Genomic DNA, 25,575 nt, shown 5'->3' with positions numbered 1-25,575 from the left:
GGGAGAGAAATTCTACTTCTGGGGTCGGTTCGAGAGTCAATAATGAAGCCTTCTGAGACTAGTAGTGGAAAAAAAATTTAAAGACTATTTCTCTCACAATATTTAAACCCATCAAATCAAATTATCCATAATTTGCACGAGTGCATTTTCTGATCATTTTTCTTAATAAAAAACTTTTTAGTATACTGTGCTGGTAGTAGGTGTCTACTGCCTTGACGACGAGCCCGGTAGACACATGTTTACGGTCTAGTCCGTTTTACTTTACACGACGGCCGGTAGGAAATGTCAAATAATTTGTCAGATTTATTGGTTTTTATTTATATAAAAATTAAATGTACAATTACTTATATCATTGAAATGGTTTTCTAAAGGCAAGCATTACCCTTTGATCAATCCAAACAACTTTATTTCGTATTCTCCAATTGTAGAACAACTTGTACTCTATCAAATATCTTGACTTCTGCTTCTAGTGGAGTAACGTTAGGTTTTTATTTCGGAACCGGTAGCAAGAGCTCGGATTTGAACGAAATTTTTTTAATGTGTTATAAATAAAACATATTAAAACCTTTATAGGTTAAAAATTGCCGCTCATTGTTTGTTTCATTAATTTATTGTTTATTTATAAGAACTGAAATTTTCCAGTTAAAAATCGTTATTTTCGCAAGAAAAATACTAGAGAACAATATAAAATGACTTTGGGAAGAGTATATTGTTATATTGAAACTTGTTTGGAATTAATTATATGTGGAAAAAGAAGAACAATAGGCAGATGTTCGGTAGCCCGGTGTTGACCGGCTCAGATAGAAACACGTTCAGTTTGTCTTCTAGAGTCGCATAGTTAGTATTTTTTGAAGAAAATATGTTATTATTTTTAATGGTTTTTGACAAAAAAGTGTTTAGTAATACCATGCGATCGAAAATAAAAAAAATCCAGAGGTCCGTGAGTAATACGCTTCAGTTGGCAACACGTGAAAATGTAATTCAAATGTCATCAGATGTCAATACAATGGAGAACTGTCATTATTAATTATTGACTATTAAAATATGTTCACTTCAGAGCAAAAAATTTTCATTGTGCAGTGTTACTTCAGAAACGGCGAATCGTCCTATTCAACACCTCTAGTTTTCGAGGAATTTCAACAAAAGTTTCCGGACTTTCAAGGCACTTACAGTGGAGAGTAAAAAAACCAGACATAATTTTTGACGTAACAGTCATAAGTGTGAAACTGCCCTTCCTACATTTAAACTTATTTAGACTGATTGTGACAGTTTAGTTAATAACTGTGTTAAAAATAAAATACTCTCTAGGATTTAGGGATATTCGATACTTGGTTGCCATAAAGTTGGTTAGGTTGGGGGCTACGTGGTTTCTGGTGGCAGACAAAAGATATCTCAAAAATGTAAGGCTGTGGCTAATACCTTGTCACAGTTGCAAATTAATGACTATTAATGCCTCGCTAAGTGATAGATGATTTTTCGTTTCACAATCAATTTTGGTTTCTGTCGGCATATTTAATTGAACTCAATCCCTCAATTTACAGTAACCAACCTTAGGCATTCAAAATTACTTCTGAAAATTCTAGTTACACAACATGAAAAACGTTATTTCTCTGTTCGAAATACAGGGAGTAATTTATTTTTGACAAGGTAGTAGGTACGTCTGATCAATTCTTCAAATGTTCCAGTTGTCATAAACTGTCACATTGACAATAAAGAATGGGTTATATTGAATTTTTGAAAATATCACAATTTTGATGTCCGTTTTTTTTAGTCCCAACTGTACCAACAACTTGCCTTGATTATTTTGTTTTTCCATTCCTGAAAAACAACGTGTTCAAAAATAGGCCACTGTAATTGCCCACCATCAACAATTTTAGATGAAAATGACATAGAAGAGGATGAAACCGGGGAAAATATTTAATTTTTATAATACACTCTTAATAAATTTTTACTTTCAGCATCTTTTGTATATTTTTTACCAATACCCGTCACAATGATCGTTTGAAGAGTTCTACTCACTTTGAATTTTAAGTAATTCATTGTCTTAGAATTTTTTTTTGGTATCATGTTGTATTGGTAGGTGCTATTTAAGTTTTTCTTTGCCAAAGAATATCCGACAAACAAAACATTAAACACAGGAAATAAGATTTTAATGAACAATGATAAAAGCTATTTTTTAGTAAAAAAATGTATGTTATAAAAAATTGTCAAAATTTGAATAGTATTTTGAATTAGTATCTCGTATTGTCAAATTAAAAAAAAACATGGAAGTAGCGCAAACTTTTCAATAATTTATTTAAACAAAACAATTCGGTTGCCATGGTGACCAAAGCACTCCCGATCTTTGAAAATATCCCAATTTTAACTATTATAAAAAAAAATTAGCACAAATATAATTTCAAGATTATTTATTAAAGAAATCATAATGAGTCGCTTTTTGTGCCGGTGAGTGTATTTCCCACTATGAGCGTCAATTTTTAACCTATAAAGGTTTTAGTATTTTGTATTCATGACATAAAAAAAAATAAATTATTACAATCGGAACTCTTGCTACCGGTTCCGAAATGACGCCGTATTTTTGTCTATCGTTACTCCACTATTCGGTTCAGTTGTGAGAATTCATTTTATTAAAGGAAGTTAGCGTAAATGAAAGAAAGCACATGAAAAACTTCGACAGACTGAATTTTGATGAATCGTTTGTTATCATAGCAAAAAGGCATAGCAATCTTTTTCAAAGCCAAATTTTTTTATTTACATTTATTTTCTTTTAAATAATTCTCAGTATACTAAAAAATCTTGTACGTCACACGACCGGTAGACGCATTATGGCCTCAGTAGTTTACAAGTGTCGTCCTATTACTAGCTCGTCCATAAAAACGTTACTACCGGTCTTGTAACATAAATAGCTATTGTGGTCCAAATACAGAATTTTATTTTTGCTTGCTACTTTTTTTTTTATAAAAACAACATATTTGGGTAAATATTGTCCGGGAAATAGTCTTCCCTAATAAGAATGTGCACAAGAAAAAATTATCGACAACTCGGGATATTATTATTGAAAATTTCAAATTCTCGAAAAATTTAAAATATTCAAATAGGAGTAATATTTATGTAAATACTTTTAGCAAAAATAGTTAATAGTAACGAATCAAATACAACACAACATGAAACTTTTAAACCATTTTTCTGTATGTATATACAGGTGTCCCAAAATTGGCGTACAAACTACTTACTACCTTATCGAGGAAGCTTAAATGTACATGAAAAAAATATGGAAAAAATGTTTCCGACAAAAAAATTAATTATTTTTATTTTTATTATTAATGGTAATACAATGTAAACAAAGATATATTCGTACATCATTACCTTGCAATGTTACCGTAGTAGATTTCAAATATTTCTTTCGATTTCCAAAGCTTCTAAATTCTCTATTATGCAGGATTAAATATTGGTAGTAAGTGATCTTGTACTTTGTGATAATATGTACGATTAGAGGTAGCTGTCATGACAATTTCATACATATATTTCAAAATAATTGACGTGTTAAGTGCCACTTTCAAAGACCGCCAAATCAGCAAATAAGTTCAATAGAATTTTTTTAACATTTTTCTGACGTTTAGGGTAATCTCTTCTACACCGTAGTGCACCGTTAGTACTCCATTTTTGGGACACCTGTATTTATATGAATACATATGTACATATATGCATAGTTATATAAAAAAATATATCGTTTTGTGGTGTCAAGCATAATACAAAGGAAACCCACGAAACATAAGTAAATTCAGCAATATTACCTTAAAACAATCAATAATTCGTTCTGTCTGAAATTCGAAATTTAAACGTTATGATAAAATAACGCTTCATTTGGAAATAAATGTCCCATTCGGTAGCAAAATCGATAGGTACCTGTTGATAATTCTATTCTACTTCATAAAAACAAATGGAGATTATTGAAGGTTGAAGGTAAATGTATAACGATTAAGAAATCAACAGCATTAATTCAAAAGTACACTTTCAAGTTCGAGAAACTAAAATAAAATAAAATATGTTTGTATTAAGTTTATTATCAAGAGGAAGACACATGTGACACATAGGAATCAACAATTTATTTTTCATTATTAATTACCCCATCAATCCAGCTGTTGTAAGGTAAAATATCCACATATAAATCAGGTAGTCCAGTTCGACAGGGTATTGAAAAGAATATGATACCAGTCAGCTGATCATTGCAAAGTAAGGGACCTCCAGAATCTCCAACACAGGGAGCTGAGTCGTCACTAAAGTGCGTCTATCGATATTTTGAAACGACTTTTTAAACACTAGTTAACATTTTGGGTCGTTTATGATGGTCTCATTGCTAGGGGATTATTTACCGGCAACGGTAAATTGCGCACAGTGGTCAAAAATCCAGGAAAGTATACCAGGTACTTGGGGCGGAGGGATTATCGACCCCCTCCAGAGTACAAGTACAGGTAGAGTAAGGCCGGCCTGAGATAAGACATTTGGTGGGGGAAATCTGCGAGGACAAAATATTCCTGTGACGTGGCCAAACAATCAAAACCGGCCAAAGCATGGAATAGCGGTCACAGTAACAATCAGCTGATTTTTAATCTGTTGAGCACCTCTATTTTACGAAAGATGGACTCGTCCGACTGTTTTCCGTCTACGCATACCCCTACCAAGTGTCATATCTCAGGCCGGCCTTGCTCTAGCACCTCTCGAATCCACTAATTACTTTAAATTTGAGAAATAGCCAGTTAATAGATTCCAGTGCAAGTGAGAAGTGGCTGTTTCAATTTATAACATGGAAACAATGTTGAGTGAACGGGGTAAAAGCCTAATGGTTATAGACGGTGCAAAGTTTAGAAAAGGTAGAACACTCTCGTCGGGAAAAACATATTTTTGCATTCTTATGTTAAGTGCATGTTAATTGTTAACTTGTTACAAAAATACCACTGATGCCTCAGAGGTATCAGATTGGCATAGTATTATGATAAATGTACTCATTTTTTATGCGTTTTGCAAATTTTCATGTAAAAAAATAATAAAAGCCTCTTTTACAAATGAAGAACACTGTAGAATATCGGAAAATATTCTAGAAAAATTATAAATTAAAACTTAATTAAAAAAAAACAACAAATTGCAAATTTTTACATTTAATAGTTGTTTATTTAACGAGTTCGTGTGTAAATTAGGCTTTTTTTTCACTCGCGTTTTAAAGGCCCACAAGTGCCAAAAAAGGCCTAATTTACACAAGAACGAGTTGAATACAACGTTTTTTTGTTCGACGAGCCCTTTAAAGGCTCTAAATCGCTTAAAATCTTTAAAACTAGCTTGACGTTTCGTTTTGACAAGTTGTGACATTTATCAAAATCCGCTCACACAGGAGAAATTTCGCAAATTCTGACAGTGTCGAACAAAAAACATTTTTTTTCTTACCCTGTGTTATGCTAGATCCATTTCTTTGTGTACACACAAACTTTTTAAACGGCAAAACATGTTGAGTGAAACGCCTTTGTGTAAAATTTTAATTATGTCTTATCTATTTGGATGACGCCCAGGCGACATGGCGATGTTGTTAACTGATTACAAAAATACCACTGATGCCTCTGAGGTATCAGATTGGCATTGTATTATCATAAATGTACTCATTTTTGTAAATTTTCGTGTAAAAAAATTATAAAAGCTTCTGAGGTATCAGATTGGATTATTATAAATGCAAGTAATCATTTTTGCAAATTTTCGTGCAAAAAAATTATAAAACCCTCTTTTACAAATGAAGAAGGATTATCGAACACAGTAGAACATCGGAAAATATTCTAGAAAAAATAGAAATTAAAACTTAATTAAAAAAAAAGCAACAAATTGCAAATTTCACATTTAAATATTTTTTTCTTACACTGTGTTATGTTAGATACATTTCTTTGTGTATATACCATGAACATCACACAAACTTTTTAAACGGCAAAACATTTTGAGTGAAACGCCTTTGTGTAAAATTTTAATTATGTTTTATCTGTTTGGATGAAGTAGAAAAACTTTCAAACAACAACATAATTACCAAAAAACAGTCCCGTCAAGCAGAGAAGTATTGCAATCATGGCTGTCACCACTTAACTACGGCGTGATCAACAATGACTAAGTCTGTTGGCAATGAAACAGTTGAAAAGTGCTGGTGTTTTTTGTCTCGTAATTTGCGCTGACTGAATTTTTTAACTTGAGACGACATTAAAAACATTTTTGGTTATGCCGGTTACGTTTATGCTATTACAAAAATGAATCTTTGATGGTAAATTTTAAATTTGCCAAATTTTATTGTTACCAACAGACTCAGTCATTCTTGATCACACCGTATAAAGAGAACTGCATATGCAATTAAATTTCTCGAAACCTCATTTCACTGAGATGTCAGATATAATTTAAATAATATTTATGTGAATATATTTAGCAAAAACAGTTAATAGTTACGAATCAAATAAAACACAACATGTAACTTGTAAATCATTTTTCTGTATACAGGGTAATTTATAATAGGTGTAAAACACTTTGACACCGTGTTCGGGAAGTCATTTTAAGAAAACAATGTTATATGTATAAATATAAGTCCTATTTTGTTTATTGACAGAACTACATCAGATTTAAATCTTATTGAAATAATTACACTAGTTTACAAATAATTATTTTGAAATAATTATTAAAGTACAACTTAAAAAAATAGATAAGATAAAAAAATAAATGACTATGAAAGAAAAATATTGTCTATAACAATTGTTCAAAATGCTCTCCTTGAGCTCGAATGCAAGCGTGACACCTGCGAACTATTGAGTAGTAAACACGCGCTGCTATTGTTGCATCATCTTAACGAATTTCACTAAATCTATTTGATATTTTGTCATGTAATTGTTCACGTGTATTTATTTCGGTCATGTAAACCAGTTGCTTCAACTGGCCCAAAAAAAAAAAATGCAAGGGGTTTAAGTCGGGAGATCTTGGGGGCCAAGCAATAAAACGTCTATCAGGAAATCTTCGGCGATACTAGACCTGAAGATCGTTACCATCACAACACCCATACAGACAAACAATATCTGCATGCTACACTAAACTTATTCTTTTTGACAACTGTCAACTATGTATGTAGTTACAATTCTTCCCAAATTATGTTGTTTAGCTACTAGATTTTAAAGTTGTGCTTTAATAATTACGAGTATGTATTTCAATAAAATTTAAATCTGATGTAGTCTGTAAATAAACAAAATAGGAGCTATATTTATATAATATTTTTTCTTAAAATGACTTCCCGAATACGATATCAAAGTTTTTACGCCTATTATAAATCGCCCTGTATATTTATATGTATACAAATGTACCGGGACATTTTTTTAATACTGAACATAGCCCATACTTATTCCCTATGTTCAGTTTTAAAAAGCACAGGTCAATGCATGTATGTAATTACGTAACCAAGGTAACGAAAATAAGTACTTGACAGTTTAATAAAATGGTCAAGTTGTTTGACGAAAAAAGTACACATAATGCACTTATTTCATGCTAATAAGATCATTAGAAATGTGCGTAACATTTCCAATACAACACATGATAGACCAATTTCATCAATTGGAACAAATTTTAACATTATTGCAAAATTTCGACCATTTTTGTAGATCGTGTATAATTGGTTGCATAGCAACTCACAATTCATTGATCTGTGTTTTTTAAAATTGAACATAGGGAATTAGTATGGACTATGTTCAGTGTTAAAAAAATGTCCCGGTATATGCATGTATATATGTCTGTATGTATGTATCTTTACCTAATATGGTTATATAAAAAAAAATATCGTTTTGTAATGTCAAGCAGAATATATAGGAAACCCACGAAACATAAGTAAATTCCGCAATATTACCTTAAAACAATCAATTCGTTCTGTCAGAAATTCGAAATTTAAACGCTATGATAAAATAACGCTTCATTTGGAAATAAATCTCCCATTCGGTAGCAAAATCGATACCTCTTGATAATTCTATTCTACTCCATAAAAACAAATGGAGATTATTGAAGATAAATGTATAACGATTAAGAAATCAACAGCATTAATTCAAAAGTACACTTTCAAGTTCGAGAAATTTTTATAGGATCTTTTGCATAAATAAGCACAACCGAAAACCATAAGGTTTAATAGTTATTTTTTCAAGTTGCAGTATTTGTTCGATTAAATTTTCGAAATTTATTTATTTTAAGAATTGCAAAAAATACCCCACGTGGAGGGTAAAAAACAATTGTCATTCATTCCTTGTTAAAGTAATTTTATCTCAAATAGCAACGTGTATCCTCATGATTTTTCTAATTAAAGAAATGATTGAGATTGCTACTTGTAATTGTAACCAAAACAATTTTCTCTTCCCATATTTGACTACATTGATTTGTTTTTATTTTCTCAGGGCGATTGCTTTACTTGAAATGTCCAACAATTTCGCACCGTAGATCTTAGTTTTATATTTGATATTTTTCAATTTACTGATGTTATTTTTCTCTGTGGTCGCTGCAAAGAGCCTTTATAATAAAGATAACTCAAAATACAATATGTCCTGGAGAAAATTAACCAGTGGCATTGTTATCTTATTTCTACTTCTTCCATATCTTGACAAAATCTTCCACTTTACTCTTCACTGACAGCATCAAGTTTTTTGGCTAATTAGATAGTCTAAGTGTAAAAATATAAAATAAAACGATTTTTACACTCATGTAACATCGTAAGTTCTGGAATTTTTGTAACATTTCTCCTACTACATATTCCCTGTAGCATTTTGTAATAAAGCTTACAACACTAAAATAATACTCACTGATGTTGTCTAGTTCCTCACCGTTAAGAAAGACGTGACCAACCAGTGAAAAAGGCTAAGCGAAGCAGAAGAAATGCCTCTTAACAATATTTTAAATCATTAATTACTCAGTGGAATAAAACTTTGGAACGTTGTCGTTTATATTTTTGCATTGTTGAAATCAATGAATTTCTATTTCGGCAAACGCCAGATGATCCTGATGATGACGATGATGACCCCGAGGAACAAGAGGAAAATTCTCAAGAGGAATTCCCGAATTCATAAACTCTGATGAATTCAGCTCATCTATACCGATCGATCCAGATCATTTGGATCCGTCTACGTTACAAAGAGATCAAAAAGAGTAAAACAGTAAACTTCTACTGCATCGTGGACTATGCCCACCGGGGACACTACGTAAAAAAAACGCACCCTATTGCTCTACCTCTGTGGTGGTGTGGAAAAGAATAAAAAGTGCAAAAATAAAAGAAATTCTAGATTTCTACACGCTGTAACTACGAAGCTATTAATCTGAGAAAAAAACATAAACAACAAAAAATGTAGAGAATTGTACGCTCTACATTTTCTATAATAACTTAGATAGACATATCTCGCACGGATAATGAAATAATCAGCTATAATATAACAAGTGGTATGATTATTATCGATGATACGGGGTGATCAATAAGGACTGTTTAAGTTGGTAACACTGAATCGTATTTTAAATCGTATAACAGGAGTAACTTCCGGTTGTTGGTGGCTTATCGTTGTTAATGCTATACCTACAGGGTAGTCCAACACTTACCATTTTTGCGATTACGCGGTTTCTAACTATCGAAAAAATTTTTCGCTTGGCTAGGAAGAGACACACATTATGGAGCTATAAGCCTGTCCCATTATGTATTTTATTTATTATCAATTGGGTTTCGCGTCAAGAGGCGATAAAGTGAAATTAATCAAAATTCAAAAAAAAATGTTTAATCTAAATAGGTTCAAACTAATACAGAAAACAGAAATCTGAAAATAAAAAAAATTAAAACGCATCACATTGCCGATTTATTTGCAATTAAAGAAGGTGCCGCACAACTGACAGAAATTTATGACGCAGTTACACTAAGTGCCTAATCACAAACCAAACCAGAAGTAAGATTTACAATACCCCATCGCCAAACTGCAGGTACTTAGCCTGTCAGGGCCGAACTCGACTATTTTACGCCTAGCAATTTCGGCAAACATTTTGAAGAAAGTTTCAAATAAATTACGTAATGAAGTTGAAATTATTCCATATTCAGTTTTCTAAAATATATATTTTTCATTTAAAGAAAAATCCTTTACTTGCTGCGAATCGTTTCTATCATAAACTGGAATTTCACCAGTACTGACCTGAAAAATGGTTTCGGGGGAGCCGACAGCCCTGCGTCAAAAAGATTTATTGGGGGGTCATCACATTACGAGCTGTCCTATTCAGCTCTACCATAAACGGTCTTGGATTCCAGCTTTCTTTAACTTGATATTTGATCGCAATTTTCACTATTACCTAATTATAATTCAAAGTCGGAAGTGGATCAATCAAAAAGGTGAGGAGTTCTGTAACTAGTAGAGCAAAAAAAAACTTTCAATATTTGGACCAATTTGATATTAAATCGCTATAAAGTTAGCTCCATCACAAAAATTTAATTGAAAAAAATTGATCATGATCAATCATAGAATATTAATTGTAGATTGTGCCTATCGAGTTTCAGAATTTTTGGACAATTATTAAACGTGTAATCGCAAAAATGGTAAGTGTTGGACCACCCTGTATATCAGATATTTGTCAAATAAACCAACAAAACATATCCAGTTACAGTGTTATAAATAAAAATTTTCTTAATTGTATTGCCAACTTAAACAGTCCTTCTTGATCACCCGGTATTATGAGTGAAATTGTGCTGGAGATTTCACGAGTCCGAAGGACGAGTGAAATGTCCTGCTTCAATTTCACGAATTTAATATCATCGATCATTAATCATACCACGTGTTATATTCGATGAGACAATATAATGAATGAAATACAAAATTATTCATTTATTTGTCAAATTGACAAATTTATTTCAATCAAAAATCGTAACGACGAAAGTAAATAAGAAAATAATTTTTTTGTTTTTTATAATCGCTGTGATAGCCATGCAACTAAGGACTTTTACGCGTTTTCATTGGATCATTCATGATCACGTGATACATGAATTATATTGTCGCAGAAATGTGATTCTCCACCCCTATTCTCCAGTACGGCGCGGCGAGCAGCAACCCACCAAGGTCGCAAACTCGGCAATATTAATAATATGCCTAATAGAAAATACATGCCAAGTATAAACTTTTCTGTACCTTTTGCAAGGTGGAGCCAATTTTATGTCTCTATTGACTGGACTAATATTGGTATCCGAATTTACAAGTTGAAATAATTTTCTTCAAAATGATAGATGACTTATTCTATGAATCAAGCAGTGAAGACGAAGCATTTCCAAATCGAATAAGGTAGCATAGGGGTAAAATTTTTCGCCCTCGAATTAATTTTTCATTTGAATGAAGAATAGAGTTTTTGGAGCGGTTTAGAATGCCCGCAGAAAAAAATGAAATTGTTAGAACAAATAGGTTACAGGATTCAACATAATAGTTGAAGAAGTGAGGCTATTAGCTATTACTGCTAAACAATAATTATGTACCTACATAATTCTTCATAACTCTTCACTGGTGTGGAATGGTAGCCAATATCATACCATTTCTGATATGCATGGGATCAAAAAATAACAGTACCTATGTCGTGTTATAAAAAAATGTACCTAGTTAAAATGTAGTGAATAGAACTTTATTTAATGTGTTATATCATGGGCAGAAAATATTGAAGAAGAAATTAGAAATTTTTATTGAATTGCTAATTTTCTTCACGATGTGGGTTTGTAGATATTATTTTATTTATACATAATATAGTTTTATTTTAAAATATAAAAAATTTCTTCCAAATCCGGTGATTGGGGAATTGTCCCGAGAACTGATGCAGCCTTTTATTTCTTTTTTTTTAATGCATAATTACAACTTGCGTTGGTCATCGCTTTTACCCATATTTATAATTTTGGTTAGTGATTTATGGATATAACAAATTAAATTACATATAACGGTGTTAGGCCGATATGGGTTATATAACAGACGAGGTTGAGATATTGTAAAATCGAGGCGGAGCCGAGATTTTGTAATCAACCGAGTCTGTTATATCCATATCGGCCGTATATTGTTTTATAGTTTTCTTTATACCAATAATACTTAACATTTAACGATGATTTATTTGTAAGACTGACATTTCTCTTTACTTCAAAAATTAAATTTAGTTGTCATTTGTGCCGTAACCGTAGCAACGGCAGCAAAAATAACGGCCTCGGTCTGATAATTTTGAATAACGGCCTATAATTTTGAATAACGGCCTAGACTGTTATAGGTGTCATATCAATCAAGCATTGAGTACTGATAAATCCTAATAACAGTATGGTATAAAGAAAAAAATTTAGCGTGACAGGCGCAACATTAGATTGTGACATGTAAATAAATCAAAGCCGACTACACTAGTAATTTCATTTTTTTTTCTAATAAAATTTAGCAGAATTTACAACTGTAACTAAAATAATTGTGCAACACAATCTATTGGTACTAATAACTAATAACTTGTAACTTGTATTTTGTAACTTGTAAATTCTTAAATATTGTGCAACGGGCCCCTGCTCAAAAAAACTTCTAATAATGAAATAACAGATTAGGTCAAGTCAGGTCCTGCTCTTCTAGAAACTGCAAGAACATGATTGGAACAAGTGTATTCACCATAATGGGGATTTATAAAAATAAAATCTGTTTGTATTAAGTTTATTATCAAGACGGAGACAAATGTGAAACATACAGATTAACCATGGTGCCAACAATTATATTTTTCATTATTAAGTACCCCAACAATCCAGCCGTTGTAAATCAAGTACTCCAGTTCCACAGGATATTGCAAAGGACGTGATACCAATCAGCTGGCCATTGCAAAGCAAGGGACCTCCAGAATCTCCAGAACGAAAAGCTGCATCGTTACCAGTCATACATAATAAATGTGGTGATAGTTTTCTATGTTTGGTCATTTTGCACCATTGTCCTTTACAAACAGATTTCGGTACTTGTTTAACGAAACCCAGTTTTAATTTATCTGAATGTACATCGTTTCCCGGGTAACCTATTATTCCTTTTCCTAGTATTTTACAAGGGGTTTTGTAATCTTTGTAGACACGTCTTCTTCTTTTTGGAAATTTACTCACTTCTTTCACATTTTCTGCCAGTGTGATAATACCAATATCGTTAACTGGCATAAATGTTCCGTTATTGAAATATGGATGAATTTTTGTCGATAATATTTTGTAGGGTGTTCCACCATATAACCGGGTGACTGACGAAAAACCTTTGACGCTGTATCTTACTTATTCATTATCCGATTTGAATAAATGACACATCAAATGAAATAGTTCGAAAAACACTTCATTATTATTCTATTCGATATTTTTTTCGACATCTATTTTTTGACAGACGATAGCCAACTTTTTTGTTTCAAATTACACTCTATATATTTTTTTATTCGTTAATAATCTTCTTCTTTTTTTTGATAATTGGTGTACCACCATGGCAGCTTGCGAAACCACTACTTGATCTTCATGGTTCAACAATTTGATCAATTCTGGTATCGCTCGGGTCGCTAAATCAGCGTCGTCTTGATAAACTGATTAAATTGACCACCGCATGTTTAAGCATTTGACTTGGTGCAGAGAGTCGCTGAACGGCTGTTTGATGGCTGGATCAAATTGCTAAAATTATTATTTATTATTATTATTACTATTATTATTACACATCTACTCTCCAAGTGCAAATACATTTGGAATAAAAGCGGAATGTTTCTTTAATCTTACCGGCTGTGGTGTTTAACTGTTGAGAACCACTGGAAAGCTGGGAGTTTCTACTGAAGCTCCCTCGCCGTACCGGAGCAACCGTTCTGTGATTGGCCGGCTTCACAAGACCGGTGGATTGTGCTAGATCGCCAGGCACAAGACGTGATATGAAAATCCTCGGAATCTTCTCCAACCCTGCGGTTACAAACCGAGAAACATAAGAGAAAAAGCAAACAAAAAAAAGCGTTTTCATTCAATCCATAATTGTGGTTGTTAATTAGAGTGAAAGAGGAATCACAAATAAATATTAAGTTCTGCGGCTTGACGGTTCCGTACCCATTCAACCCTTCAAGACTATCCCCTGTAAGTGTAAGTCACATTGGATTTTGACAAGAACATTTTTTTAAAGTACCTTTTCGTTGTATGATCACCCTCAGAAGGGGTTTTGCATTCATTAATGCTCTGCGTAAATTATCATCATTGTTAATAGGTAATAAATGCTGGTCGCTTGGGTCAAGCGATGTCTCGTAAACGATGGAGACGTTCTAGCAAGTGTGGAAATTCTTCGAACGGGGCTTGAAGGTCCCTTTCGATGGAAAATCGCCAAAATTCTGCGTTAAACTACAAAGAATCAATTTAATAACAAAGCCTATTAAATATATAAATATAATAAATCCTAATTAGGGTAAACGAAATTTTTTATTGGGTCAATAAAAAGTGCAACAACAATTTACACCAAAAATAAATACCTACTCATGTGTCGTTTCCAAGTACAGTAGCCGCTAGATCTTGTGAACACCCAATTTAATGAACCTTCCAATTTAGTGAACACCAAAATATTTACATTGCGGGTTCCAAATAGTGAATAAGGATACTTTCGATTTAGTGAACTGTAGGTTTCCAAGAAACAAAAAACATTAACACCGATACTCGGCTACCACTTTGAGATCCTTGTCCAATGTCAGCAGGCACAACAAGCAAGCAGAAGGAAAATGGCATGGCAGTGCTAAAATCATTGATATTATTATTATTATTATTGTTATTGACTCCCCAATCGGCTCCCTTGACGGCCATCCATTAAAGTAGGTACGCACCGTGCGCGATGTTGCTTGACGTGGTGAAATTTATGATGGATTGCTTGAAACAGAAGAGCAGAAGGGCAGCTGCATCGCCACCATCTGAAACATGATGATGCCGAACGCGTAGACATCCGATTGGCTGGCAGAACTGGCACGAGCCCGATCAGATCGTCTTGGTCGTCGCCAGTCCGAAGTTGCCGATCTTGACCGAAAGGTCCTCATGCAAGAAGATGTTGTTCGACTTGAGATCGCTGTACCCTGTGGATGATGTTCTTGACGTAGACGTAGTTTTTTTTATTGCTAAAATTATTATTATTTTGATAATCCTCCACCACCCGGCGGCACGGCAGTTTTGCCGGAGTACATACATTATTACGGATATTACTATCTCAAGTAATAGTGCAGTGCTTATCAACATAATTACCGGCGTCTCGCCTCCACATTATGTCATATTGCAATAATGACAGGTATTTTCCTGATTATTGTTCTTGTCAGCGACGCTGGATTCCTCATCAGTTTTAGTCTCCTCGTTTTTATCTTCGTCTTGTGGTTGGACCACGGCTTCGACGTTGAAAAACATGGTGGTCGATGTGTCGTAATCGTCTTCTTCCGACTCCTTAGCCCTGGAGAGATCGACCTTGAAAACTGCTCCCTTACGGTGATTTTTTTGTTGATCTTCGGAAGAGCTGCATCCCGGTTTTCTCAGATCAAGAATATTGGGATCTGGATCTGGTTCTGTAGAACTGGAAGTTGAAGGAGTCGATTCGTTGAAAGGGACACGAGTCTGTCCGGCGATTAACTGTTGTAAAAGTTGAGGGTTGGGAAAACCAGCGAAGAAGGGATACGCCGGAAACGGACTTCCATTGAGCAGGTTTAGGCCGAAAGGCAACCCTTCCGGGAGTGGACGAGATTCTTCCATTTTGGGTTGAGTTTTAATTCTTGGAACGCGTTTGGTACCGTGGACGTCTATTATGATGTCCGGACACGGATTGCCGTCTTCCTCGAGGATCACGTTCGGTTTGTGTCCGAATCTCCTCAAGTGGTTCTTCAACGAGTGACAATATTTGGTGGCGTAGCTGCAGTCGTTGCAGCTGTATCTGTATACGTTGGAGTGAGATTTCATGTGTGACTTGTTGATGCAGGAATATTCGCACTTGTTGCATTGGAAGGGCTTGGATCCTACGTGCTTCAAGAGGTGGTACTCCAAATGGTGCTTGTATTCGGTGATGAAAGGGCACGTGGAGCAACTAAGCATCTTATCTTTTTTGATGTGAATCCTGTTGTGTTCCGATTGGTCGTACTGAGTAGAAGAAACGTGGTCGCATTGCTTACATTTGTAGAGTTTCACTTTACCGTGCGAGTTTATCTTTGGTACTTTCAAACTTGGGTCATTCTCTTCCATTTCGTCCATCCTATTTGAAATATCGTCGCTAGGAGGCTCATTTGATTTTAACGGGAATAGTCCGCATTTTTCTAGAGACTTCTCCAAGCGACAGAGGTAGTCTTGCCCCGATTCGGGGAAGCACACGGCGTGAGAGTGCTGTCCATGTCACTATCTTCCTTATCGCTTTTCGAAGATACCAACGCCTCTGAATGTGTCAAGGGATTGTGTCTATAAGGATTCACACCGTAGGATTGTGGAATCATTGGTGCGGAATAAAATGTGCCTGTGTGAGCTTGGGGTGTTCGATGATACGGTTGATCTTGACTGTTATCACTTCCGGGTGACGAGGAATGGAAATCGCTTCCAGAAGCAACTCCGGAATCGTTTTTATCTTCCTCCGCCGATATCTCCTTCTGCAATAAAGATTTCCAGCACCACCGAAGTTGCTACGGAATAACGTAATTTGTCGATTAGCAAAGTCTTTGTTTATTTTTGTTTTCAACCAAATCCAGAAAAACATCAAAGACACATTCTAGATCTTGGATTCCTGCTGTGTGTTCCGGATGAAATTGTACGCTGAAGTATGGGAACGAAGAATGTATTATTCCTTCGTTGGTTTGATCGTTGGCATTTGTAAAAAGTACTTCCGAGTCTTGTGGCCATGTTGCCGTGTTTATGGGAAAACTATGATTTTGTGATGTCATGAAATAACGACCGGTCCCGTGATGGACGCATGGCTGATTATGTCCACGTTTGCCGTACCTGAATGAGACATTCTGTTATAAAGAAATACACTTTCATTTTAATTTACTTAATTTTGAAGCTCTCGCAGCCTACAGCGACTGAAAGAAGCATTTTACTGGTTTCTGACAGTATTTTAATAAATGCAAATCGAAGAGAGATTTGTCCAAATTCTCTCTGTCGCTGTGTCGCAAGTAGAAGGCAAATGGTATGGCAGTGATGAAATCATTGTTAGCATTATTATCTGGCTATTATCTCATATAAAATATTGCAGTTTTGTAGGCTCCCGCATTCAAATTTTACACTTCCGTACTTAACTGGCTGTCGGAACAAGATTTCTTTAGTCTTACCTTGTTTCAGTTGAGTACAGCCTTACTGCCAACGGAAGCAATAAATACAAGAATTCACTTTACGTTTTGCCCTAAAGATGCAATAACTGTGAGTCTCTTCTAAATTTGTCGTCGGTGCCGTTTAGTCGAGGATTTCGTCTTGATCGTACTTGTCCTCGGGATCAGACCCGGCCATGCTGTGATTGCTGTGCGATTGTTGCGAACCACTCGAAAGCTGGGAGTTTCTACTGAAGCTCCCTCGCCGTACCGGAGCAACCGTTCTGTGATTGACCGGCTTCACAAGACCGGTGGATTCTGCTAGACCGCCAGACACAAGATGCGATATGAAAATCCTCGGAATCTTCTCCAACCCTGCAGTTACAAACCGAGAAAAATAAGAGAAAAAGCAAATAAAAAAAAGCGTTTTCAATTCACAGTTGTGATTATTAATAATTAGAGCGAAAGAGGAATCACAAATAAAGTAATACAAACAAATATTTTTTCTGACACAAACTCGGGCAGATTGGTTCGAGTTTCAGATGGTGGCAGCGCCACCTGAACGTCAGTGATAAAAGACAAGTACTTACACACTATCCCACCTCCACCCGGCGGCACGGCAATTTTGCCGGAGTACATATACTATTACGGATATTACTATCAAGTAATAGTGCAGTGCTTATCAACATAATTACCGGCGTCTCGCCTCCGCATTTTGACTTTGTTGTGTATTATGTTCTGTGTCAATGTTAAGGAACTTCCTCACGATGTGACATGAGTATAATAATATACCTTTTTGAATTTCAACTACCAATGTGTTATCTAAATCCAGAATTTTTAAATTTTTAAAAAGAGATTGCGGTACTATTCCCGTTGCTGAAATTATAAGTGGTAAAATCGAAATTTTTTCTAAACACCAAAGATTTCTCATAGCAACGGACAGCTCTAAATATTTATTAATTTTTACACTATGTTATTTACTATTATTATGTACCTACTGTTTATTTATGCTATATTATCAAAGAACTAATCTAAGTGGCACTAATTTCAAATATTTTTTTTTGTTCGACACTCAGAATTTGAGAATTTTCTCATGTGTGAATGAATTTTGATAAATGTTACAACTTGTCAAAATGAAACGTCAAGCTAATTTTAAAGATTTTAAGCGATTTGGAGCCTTTAAAGGGCTCATCGAAAAAAAAAACCGTTGTATTCAACTCGTTCTTGTGTAAATTGAGCCTTTTTTGGCACTCGTGGACCTTTAAAACGCTCGTTTCACTCGCGTTTTAATCTGGCCCACTCATATCAAAAAAGGCCCAATTTACACACGAACTCGTTAAATAAATAACTATTTAATGTTTTTCTTTAATTCCAAGTACTGTGAGTACTGACCACTTGTCAATTGTGACATTTACGTGATTTTTATTTTAAAAAATGGTTTTCATTCGAGAACACAAAATATTGATGACAGAATCCTATGTTTGAAATGATAACCAAGATGATGAACGGGTTTACCACCACAGCCTTGTTTGTTGGAAGCAAAACTTTTTTTCATCATCGCTGTGAGTGTTTTCAAAAATGTTGTTATGAAATTTCTATTTTTATTGCTCATATTGTTATACAGGGTTATTCTAAATGATTGTAGTCGAAGTAGCCCATGCCCATGTTATTACATTTTTGCCGCTTTCATGTGAACTGTCAGTTTTGTCACTGTCACTGTCATTTTTTAGGTGAAAAGTGCGGTGATGAGATTTTTATTTATTTTTGTTAAATTAACGATTGAATCCAGAAATATAGAGTTGTTTTGCAATCGATTCTAAACATATTGAGTTTGTTTTGTACCCAATTCGATTCCTGTGTGTGAACGTGTGTACTCACTTATTCACATCATTTTGATGTTTTTTATGTGGAGCGGCAACCATAAATTTTAGATTCAGTTTTCACGCCTACTTCGACTACAATCATTTCGAATAACCCTGTACAAATAGTAAAGTGACGGTCTTTATTGGCATATTTTGACAAACACATACAGGAAGTAACAGTTTGAAATTGATTCAACCTACCTCTACCACCTTGTTCGAATGTTCGGTGAACATGACGGCAAACTCTTCAACTTCCTACTCGTTTCCGTTTTGCGCCTTTTTGATCAAAACCAAGAGGGGAACATTGGTTTCCAAGAAACTATCAGACACATGATTGACCACAGCTTTGCGCAACTTCTGTCTCAGATCTCTAGTCTTCCTTCCCAATAATTCCAATTCCCATATTATCGATAGCTCTGGTGAGCCCGTCACTCTTTTCGTTACTTCCTATGTTAAACATGTACTCCGACAATAAATCTTGAAAAGCTTGACGAACTGCGTCTCTGGTGCAACTGGAGCCTGCCATGAGCACAGCGCCGCTGATAATACTCTCCAGCCGCTCCTCCAGCGACGGTCTGTGTGTACTTCGTTGTACGCCAACGCTTCCATTACTATGTGATCGTCGAAGTCGCCAAGCGCTGCAGCGAGCTTTCTTGAACCGTCCTACGGTCCAGACGCCGGCTGAGGAGTACGCCCTTGGACCACGTCGTTGATGGTATTGACCGCCTCGCAGACTTGCTTGAGGACGTAGTCGCGATTAGCTTTGGCAGCTGCGAGTTCCGGATGGCGGACGTAGACTTTCGAGACCGTCAACAGCATGATCGAGTGTTTTTTTCTTAGTACGGCACGGGCAGCTGCCAAGTCGTCGCGGAGCTGCGGATCTTTCAGTTCTTGTTGTCGTTTAGCTGCCTAGTTCATCAGTTTTCGTTTGCGTTTTGACCGAACGCTTTGATGTTGTCCACAAGCTCGCCTTGACTTGAGGCATTTTTCAACTTTTCCAGATCGTTTTCTACTACGTGGAGAGATTTGAGCAACAGATGAACGTCGTAAACGATGGAGACGTTCTAGTATGTCCCCAAAGGATGCATCACCGGGAGAAAATCCCCTTATTTTCCCATTCTTTTTATTGCTAAAATTATCATTATTATTGACTCTCCAATCGGTTCTATTGGCGGACACCAATTCAAATACCCACCGTGAGCGCTATGTTGCTTAATCTCACTGATCCAATCGTGATGTTCCTTTCAGAGTGGTGAACGCAGTCTGCAATTCTGAAAATAAAAAATTGTCTTTTGGGCGACATTTTGATCGTACCTGGTCTCGAAAGTGGTGTCTTTGTGAGCCGTACTGTTCACTTCAGTGATGACTTTGTCGTAATCCGAAGGATCGTAGACCACTGTAGGTCTGTTAGATTCTAAATGGATTACTTCAGCCAAACGCGATAGCTCTTCGGCCATGATTAACCATCGCACCATCCTCCACTGACCTATGGAGGAAGCGAGATGGATCGAGGTTTGCGCGCTGTCGGTGGGGGTGTCGAGTAATTTGGGATGCAGGGCCATTCTGTTCAAAGCCAGGATCACTAGAACGTTTTTGTTTATTACTAAATTTTTTACTATTCCTGTTATTACTATTATTTTTTCCCCGTCCTCTCGCTTGAAAAACAGTTACTGTAGCAGACACAATATTCGGACACCCAATAAACCTAAGCAAAGTACCCACAATTATGTTAACAGTAAGCAGTAACCACAGCCATAAATCACCAAACTGTGAGGGTTCGCTTGAAAGTTTGCGGCACGAACCGTACTTGAAAAAATCCTAATTAGGGAAAACCCAGCGAATGTAGTTTCTATTCAACACAACGCAGATGGCCCACAGTAATTTTTTCAATTTTGTGGGGTTATTTGGTCGATACCTTTTCTTAAAAATTGTAATGTTTCATGTCCAAATTTTGGAAAATTAAATATCATTGAAGATGCAATGATACGGAGGAAGGCGTAAAATTGTGTGACCATATTATTTGCAATTTCATCAGTCGTAAAACGTTTTTTTAAAGACACTGTACTGCCCCAGGAATTTCATAATACGGTCCATCGTAAGAAATTCTTAAGCGTGTTTGCAATCTCCCATTGATTTACCACCAACCGACCCTTTCTATTGTGGGTCTAATTATGGGCACTTGGTTTGGGTTTATTGGGTGTCCGAATATTGTGTCTGCTACAGTACGTTTACTCTTTACTTCCATTTTGTTGAGCATACTTTTAACTTCTGTCTTATTTTTGGACATTTTCAGCCATAAATGATAAAATCATTTTCACAAGTTGTTTAACACGAAATGCACATTGTAATTATCAGGTACGAACTGTTGGCCTCATTTGTTCCAAAGTTTTTTCCGCCAGTTCGATTCCGTTGAGCTCGGGAATCTCGTCGTTAACGACCAGGCAGAAGACGCTTTTTGAATATACCGGGAATTTTTTCCAACTCACTTTGCGTGACTCGCAACACTTGTCGAAAATCGGGATATGGCTAACGTTTTTGTTTATTGCTAAAATTATCATTTATTATTATGATTATAAATTTGTTTCACAGTCCAGGACTGGTTTACAAACCTATGAGGGGCTTGATGACCAACTCAATAGACCGGGACCAGTGGCGTACGCCCTTGGACCACGTCGTTGATGGTATTGACGGCGTCGCAGACTTGCTTGAGGACGTATAGTCGCGGTTAGCTTTGGCAGCTGCGAGTTCCGGATGGCGGACGTAGACTTTCGAAACCGTCAACAGCATGGTCGAGTGTTTTTTTTTTTAGTACGGCACAGGCAGCTGCCAATTCGTCGCGGAGCTGCGGATCTTTCAGTTCTTGTTGTCGTTTAGCTGCCTGGTTCATCAGTTTTCGTTTGCGTTTTGACTATTATATTGACAGAAGCGTACAGTGAGTCTTTGTTTTGGCACGAACGGTCAATTGGTATTCGATGACGTTTTCGTAGTCCAAGGGACGTGCTAACGTAATGGTTGCTGAAGTGGGTCCGCTTGGACTCAACGCAAAAGACTGATCTTTATTAGTTTGAATCGTTTTGCCTTTCACCAACTCAAAAGCCACACTTGTGTCGTTGATATTTGAATTGGTTGTAAGCGAGCTAAGAGATCTCTCAAAATCGCTTTCGTTTTCTTTCAACTAGATGACATTTTGATGACCTACTACTTCAATTGAAGGTGGTTTCTTGTCAGAATCTACCACTAAGAAATATAATTCCGCACTTGCTTCATCTGGTGGTTCTCCGTTGTTTTTGACGTGAACGTTCGCCTGATATCTTTGATTGATTCCCTGTTATTTTTTTTTAGGTGAAAGACACCAGTTTAAGGGTCGATTCTCAAGAACTTTTCAAATTTGGGATCAGTGGAAGTAAAACTGTATGTCAGTCTGGAGTTTTCACCATCGTCAAAATCATAAGCAAACACTCTCAAAACTTCACTGTTTTCTGGAAGATCCTCAGAAACTTTCGCTAAATACTCCAATTGATCGAAACTGGGAAGGTTATCGATTATATCTGTCACTGTCACTTTGAAAGTACAAATATCTGCCAACTCCGGATGGCCATCATTGGCAGCTCGAACTGTCACGTAGAGTTCTTTTTGTTTGGCTGAGGGGGTGTATTCTTCAATCTCGAGTGATAAATATCGCATGCGACATTTGTCAATTCTCGTACAATTCTCGTTTCATTCGCGTTTTAAACTGGCCCAATCATGCCAAAAAATGCCCAATTTACACACGAACTCGTTAAATAAACTACTATTCGCGTGGTATTCAAGAATGGAAAACATTTGTAGTGTGCGACAACAACCGTTCGAGATATGTCGTATGCGACATGAACTAATCGAGATTGAAGAATACACCCCCTGGTTCGTCTCTGTCAAACGGTACGTTTGTGGTGATTTCTCCCGTTTCGTTGTTAATTGCAAAATTAACTCTTGTCTCAACTGATGTTTCGATACTGTACGTGATTCTTTCACCGATCGGGGCACCTTTGTCCGGATCGTCCGCTTGAACTTTTATGATGGGCGTCCCTCTATCTTGTTCCTCTTTGACTTCGGGGTTGTACGTTTCACAATCCTTGAAGATGGGTTTGTGGTTTTGGACGTGTGCATTGTGGTCATTCAACAGTGCCTGATTTTGAGATTGGGTATCTAAACTGTTGTCGAATATTTCACTTTGTGTAACCAAAGAACCATCGTTGTCTTGAGCACTGCCAGTATATAAAACAAGAAAATGAAAACACAAAAACAACTTCATAGAGCCCATTTTGCCAAACTGCCACAATTGTTATTTGTTATTATCTATGATAGCGAGTCGACGCACAGAGGAGTATTAGCCGCTGAAAGTTGATCAAAAGTCGAAAATTTAAAATTTAATTTCATTAAGTTGAACCATATAGTGGGGTAGTAGATAAAGTATGTTGTCATTTGCCAGTTTCAAAAAAAAAATGCACGATGGCGGACGCCCAGACGAACCTTATTGTTTCTCAGGGCTGCGTTCTGACCTGCTACGTTATTGGTTATACAAAGTTTCACTGTCAATTTTTTCTGTATTTATAAAGTTTTCTGTGATGGACTCGAGTCAGTAAGCATTTTGATAATTTTTTTAATACCATTAACACAAAGGAACTGCAACTGGAAGTTATAAATAACGTATGTTGTAAAAGTGGTGTGTTTTAAACTAATTTCCAAGGTCTTCCAAGGCCCACTTCTAATTTTTACGTGTACTAACCTCTATACAGAAGTGACTTAAAAAGAAAAAAATCACCAAAACACACCAATTATTTTTAAATATACAGGATCGCTAGAGGTATGGATACAGCTAAATATTTTCAGAACGGTTTAGCAGAGCTCCTTTAAATTTGGCACACAGTTAGAAGTGTTTAAAATCTATCATCTAAGATTTTTTCAATTTTTCAACATCATTTATTTTGAAGATGCCAGGCTAACTTGATTTTTTTTTAATGGCATGGGGGTCAAATTTAATCTTTTTAAAAAGAGTATTTTTTTGTGGTTACATTGCCCAACTATATGAAATTAATTTTAAATTTTCGACTTTTGATCAACTTTCACCGTCCAATACCCCTCTGTGCGACGGTCGTATCGGTTGTAATTTTATCACTTGAACACATTAATTTTTTTCTAATTGCACTTTTTCTTATCATTATTAGTCTAAAAAGGCACGGAAATACCGGCTCCATGTGTCCTAACTGTAAGTACTCGGTCATAAACTTGGTATATTGTTCTCGAAATTTTGGCTGTTTGTTGAATTTGTGTTCGACGCCTTCGAATCGTTTTATTGCCGTCTCTTTAGATGCTCCCAAGTGATCAGTCTCACACCTAAACGGAAGACGAACAATAAATCTACCAGTGGCCACGTTCGCACCCGCCCTCTTTGTGTTAGTCTGATATTCCAACTGTTTGTCGATGGCTCTGAATTGCCACGACCAATTAGCCTTTTACAGAAACGGCTGATGGTCGAACCTATTGTCGTCTGGACTGTATTGTTCGGCGTGATAAGCTGGAGTCATCTTGTGCTGATTAATGGCGTAACATCTGAAGAAGTGCTTAACTTTCTCTGCAAATTCTCGCGGAGTATAGTTGCCGCTCCACGTCTGCACCAGCTTGCAGTACATCGAAAACGGTCCGCATTTTTCCATTTTTCTGAGCCTACCAAACTGACTCAGCTCCGCGTAGGTCATCCCCATATCCTCTTCGTCGGTCTGTCCGAGTATGTCCACACTCGAACAATCGTACTTCGTCATGTAGCCCCGCAACGCTTCGTCTACATTTGCCGAATCTAGTACCTCCTAGGAGTCCTCCTGGTCGATTCCTCGCCCATAGCATCAACTGTGCGAATAAATAAGACAAGACCATGCGCAAGCGTGCCTGGATGTTATTATTTTCATCTCTTAACCAAATTTGCATTCAAAATTTGTAGAATCCTTGATACCTTTTCATTGATGCGTTAAAGCAAAACTTCAAAATACTACAACAATAATCTATAATAATCTCATATGAGGAAAATGTAAATATTATAGCATTTTGTATATTATTATCTGGCTGCGGCCTTAAATATTTATATTATACCTAATCATTATTATTATACACACTTACAGAATTGTTTATTTTGAACCATTCCGTTTATTGGAATTCAACTAAATTATCTTTCATATCACATAATGTTCTAATGTTTTTATTTGCATTCCATCATTTTTTATTTTCTCTTAACCAAATTTGCATTCACAATTTGTAGAATCCTTGATACCTTTTCACTGATGCGTTAAAGCAAAACTTCAAAATACTACAAAAATAATCTATAATAATCTTATATGAGGAAAATATTATAGCATTTTGTATATTATGGAAAATGGCATGGCAGTGCTAA

At 35.8% G+C, this 25,575-nt stretch overlaps 1 protein-coding gene, 1 long non-coding RNA gene and 2 pseudogenes across 2 annotated transcripts in view; 1 reads left to right on the top strand and 3 right to left on the bottom strand.

The window, feature by feature from the left end:
• The window catches only part of LOC138128565 (uncharacterized), a 275,295-nt gene that overhangs the window by 83,871 nt on the left and 165,849 nt on the right, over positions 1 to 25,575 (top strand). The window lies entirely within an intron of this gene.
• On the bottom strand, positions 12,604 to 14,836 carry LOC138128148 (partitioning defective 6 homolog beta-like; annotated as a pseudogene).
• LOC138128561 (protein hunchback-like) lies at positions 14,700 to 16,481 on the bottom strand. Its single transcript, XM_069044766.1, has one exon. The coding sequence runs from the start codon at positions 16,250 to 16,252 to the stop codon at positions 15,284 to 15,286; it is 969 nt and encodes a 322-aa protein (XP_068900867.1). The 5' UTR covers positions 16,253 to 16,481; the 3' UTR covers positions 14,700 to 15,283.
• Positions 19,361 to 21,941, bottom strand: LOC138128147 (catenin alpha-like; annotated as a pseudogene).

The sequence above is a fragment of the Tenebrio molitor genome, chromosome 4 (genome assembly GCF_963966145.1).
Source record: "Tenebrio molitor chromosome 4, icTenMoli1.1, whole genome shotgun sequence".
In the NCBI taxonomy this organism is placed as follows: Eukaryota; Metazoa; Arthropoda; class Insecta; order Coleoptera; family Tenebrionidae; genus Tenebrio; species Tenebrio molitor.
This window is presented reverse-complemented; position numbering and strand designations above follow the sequence as displayed.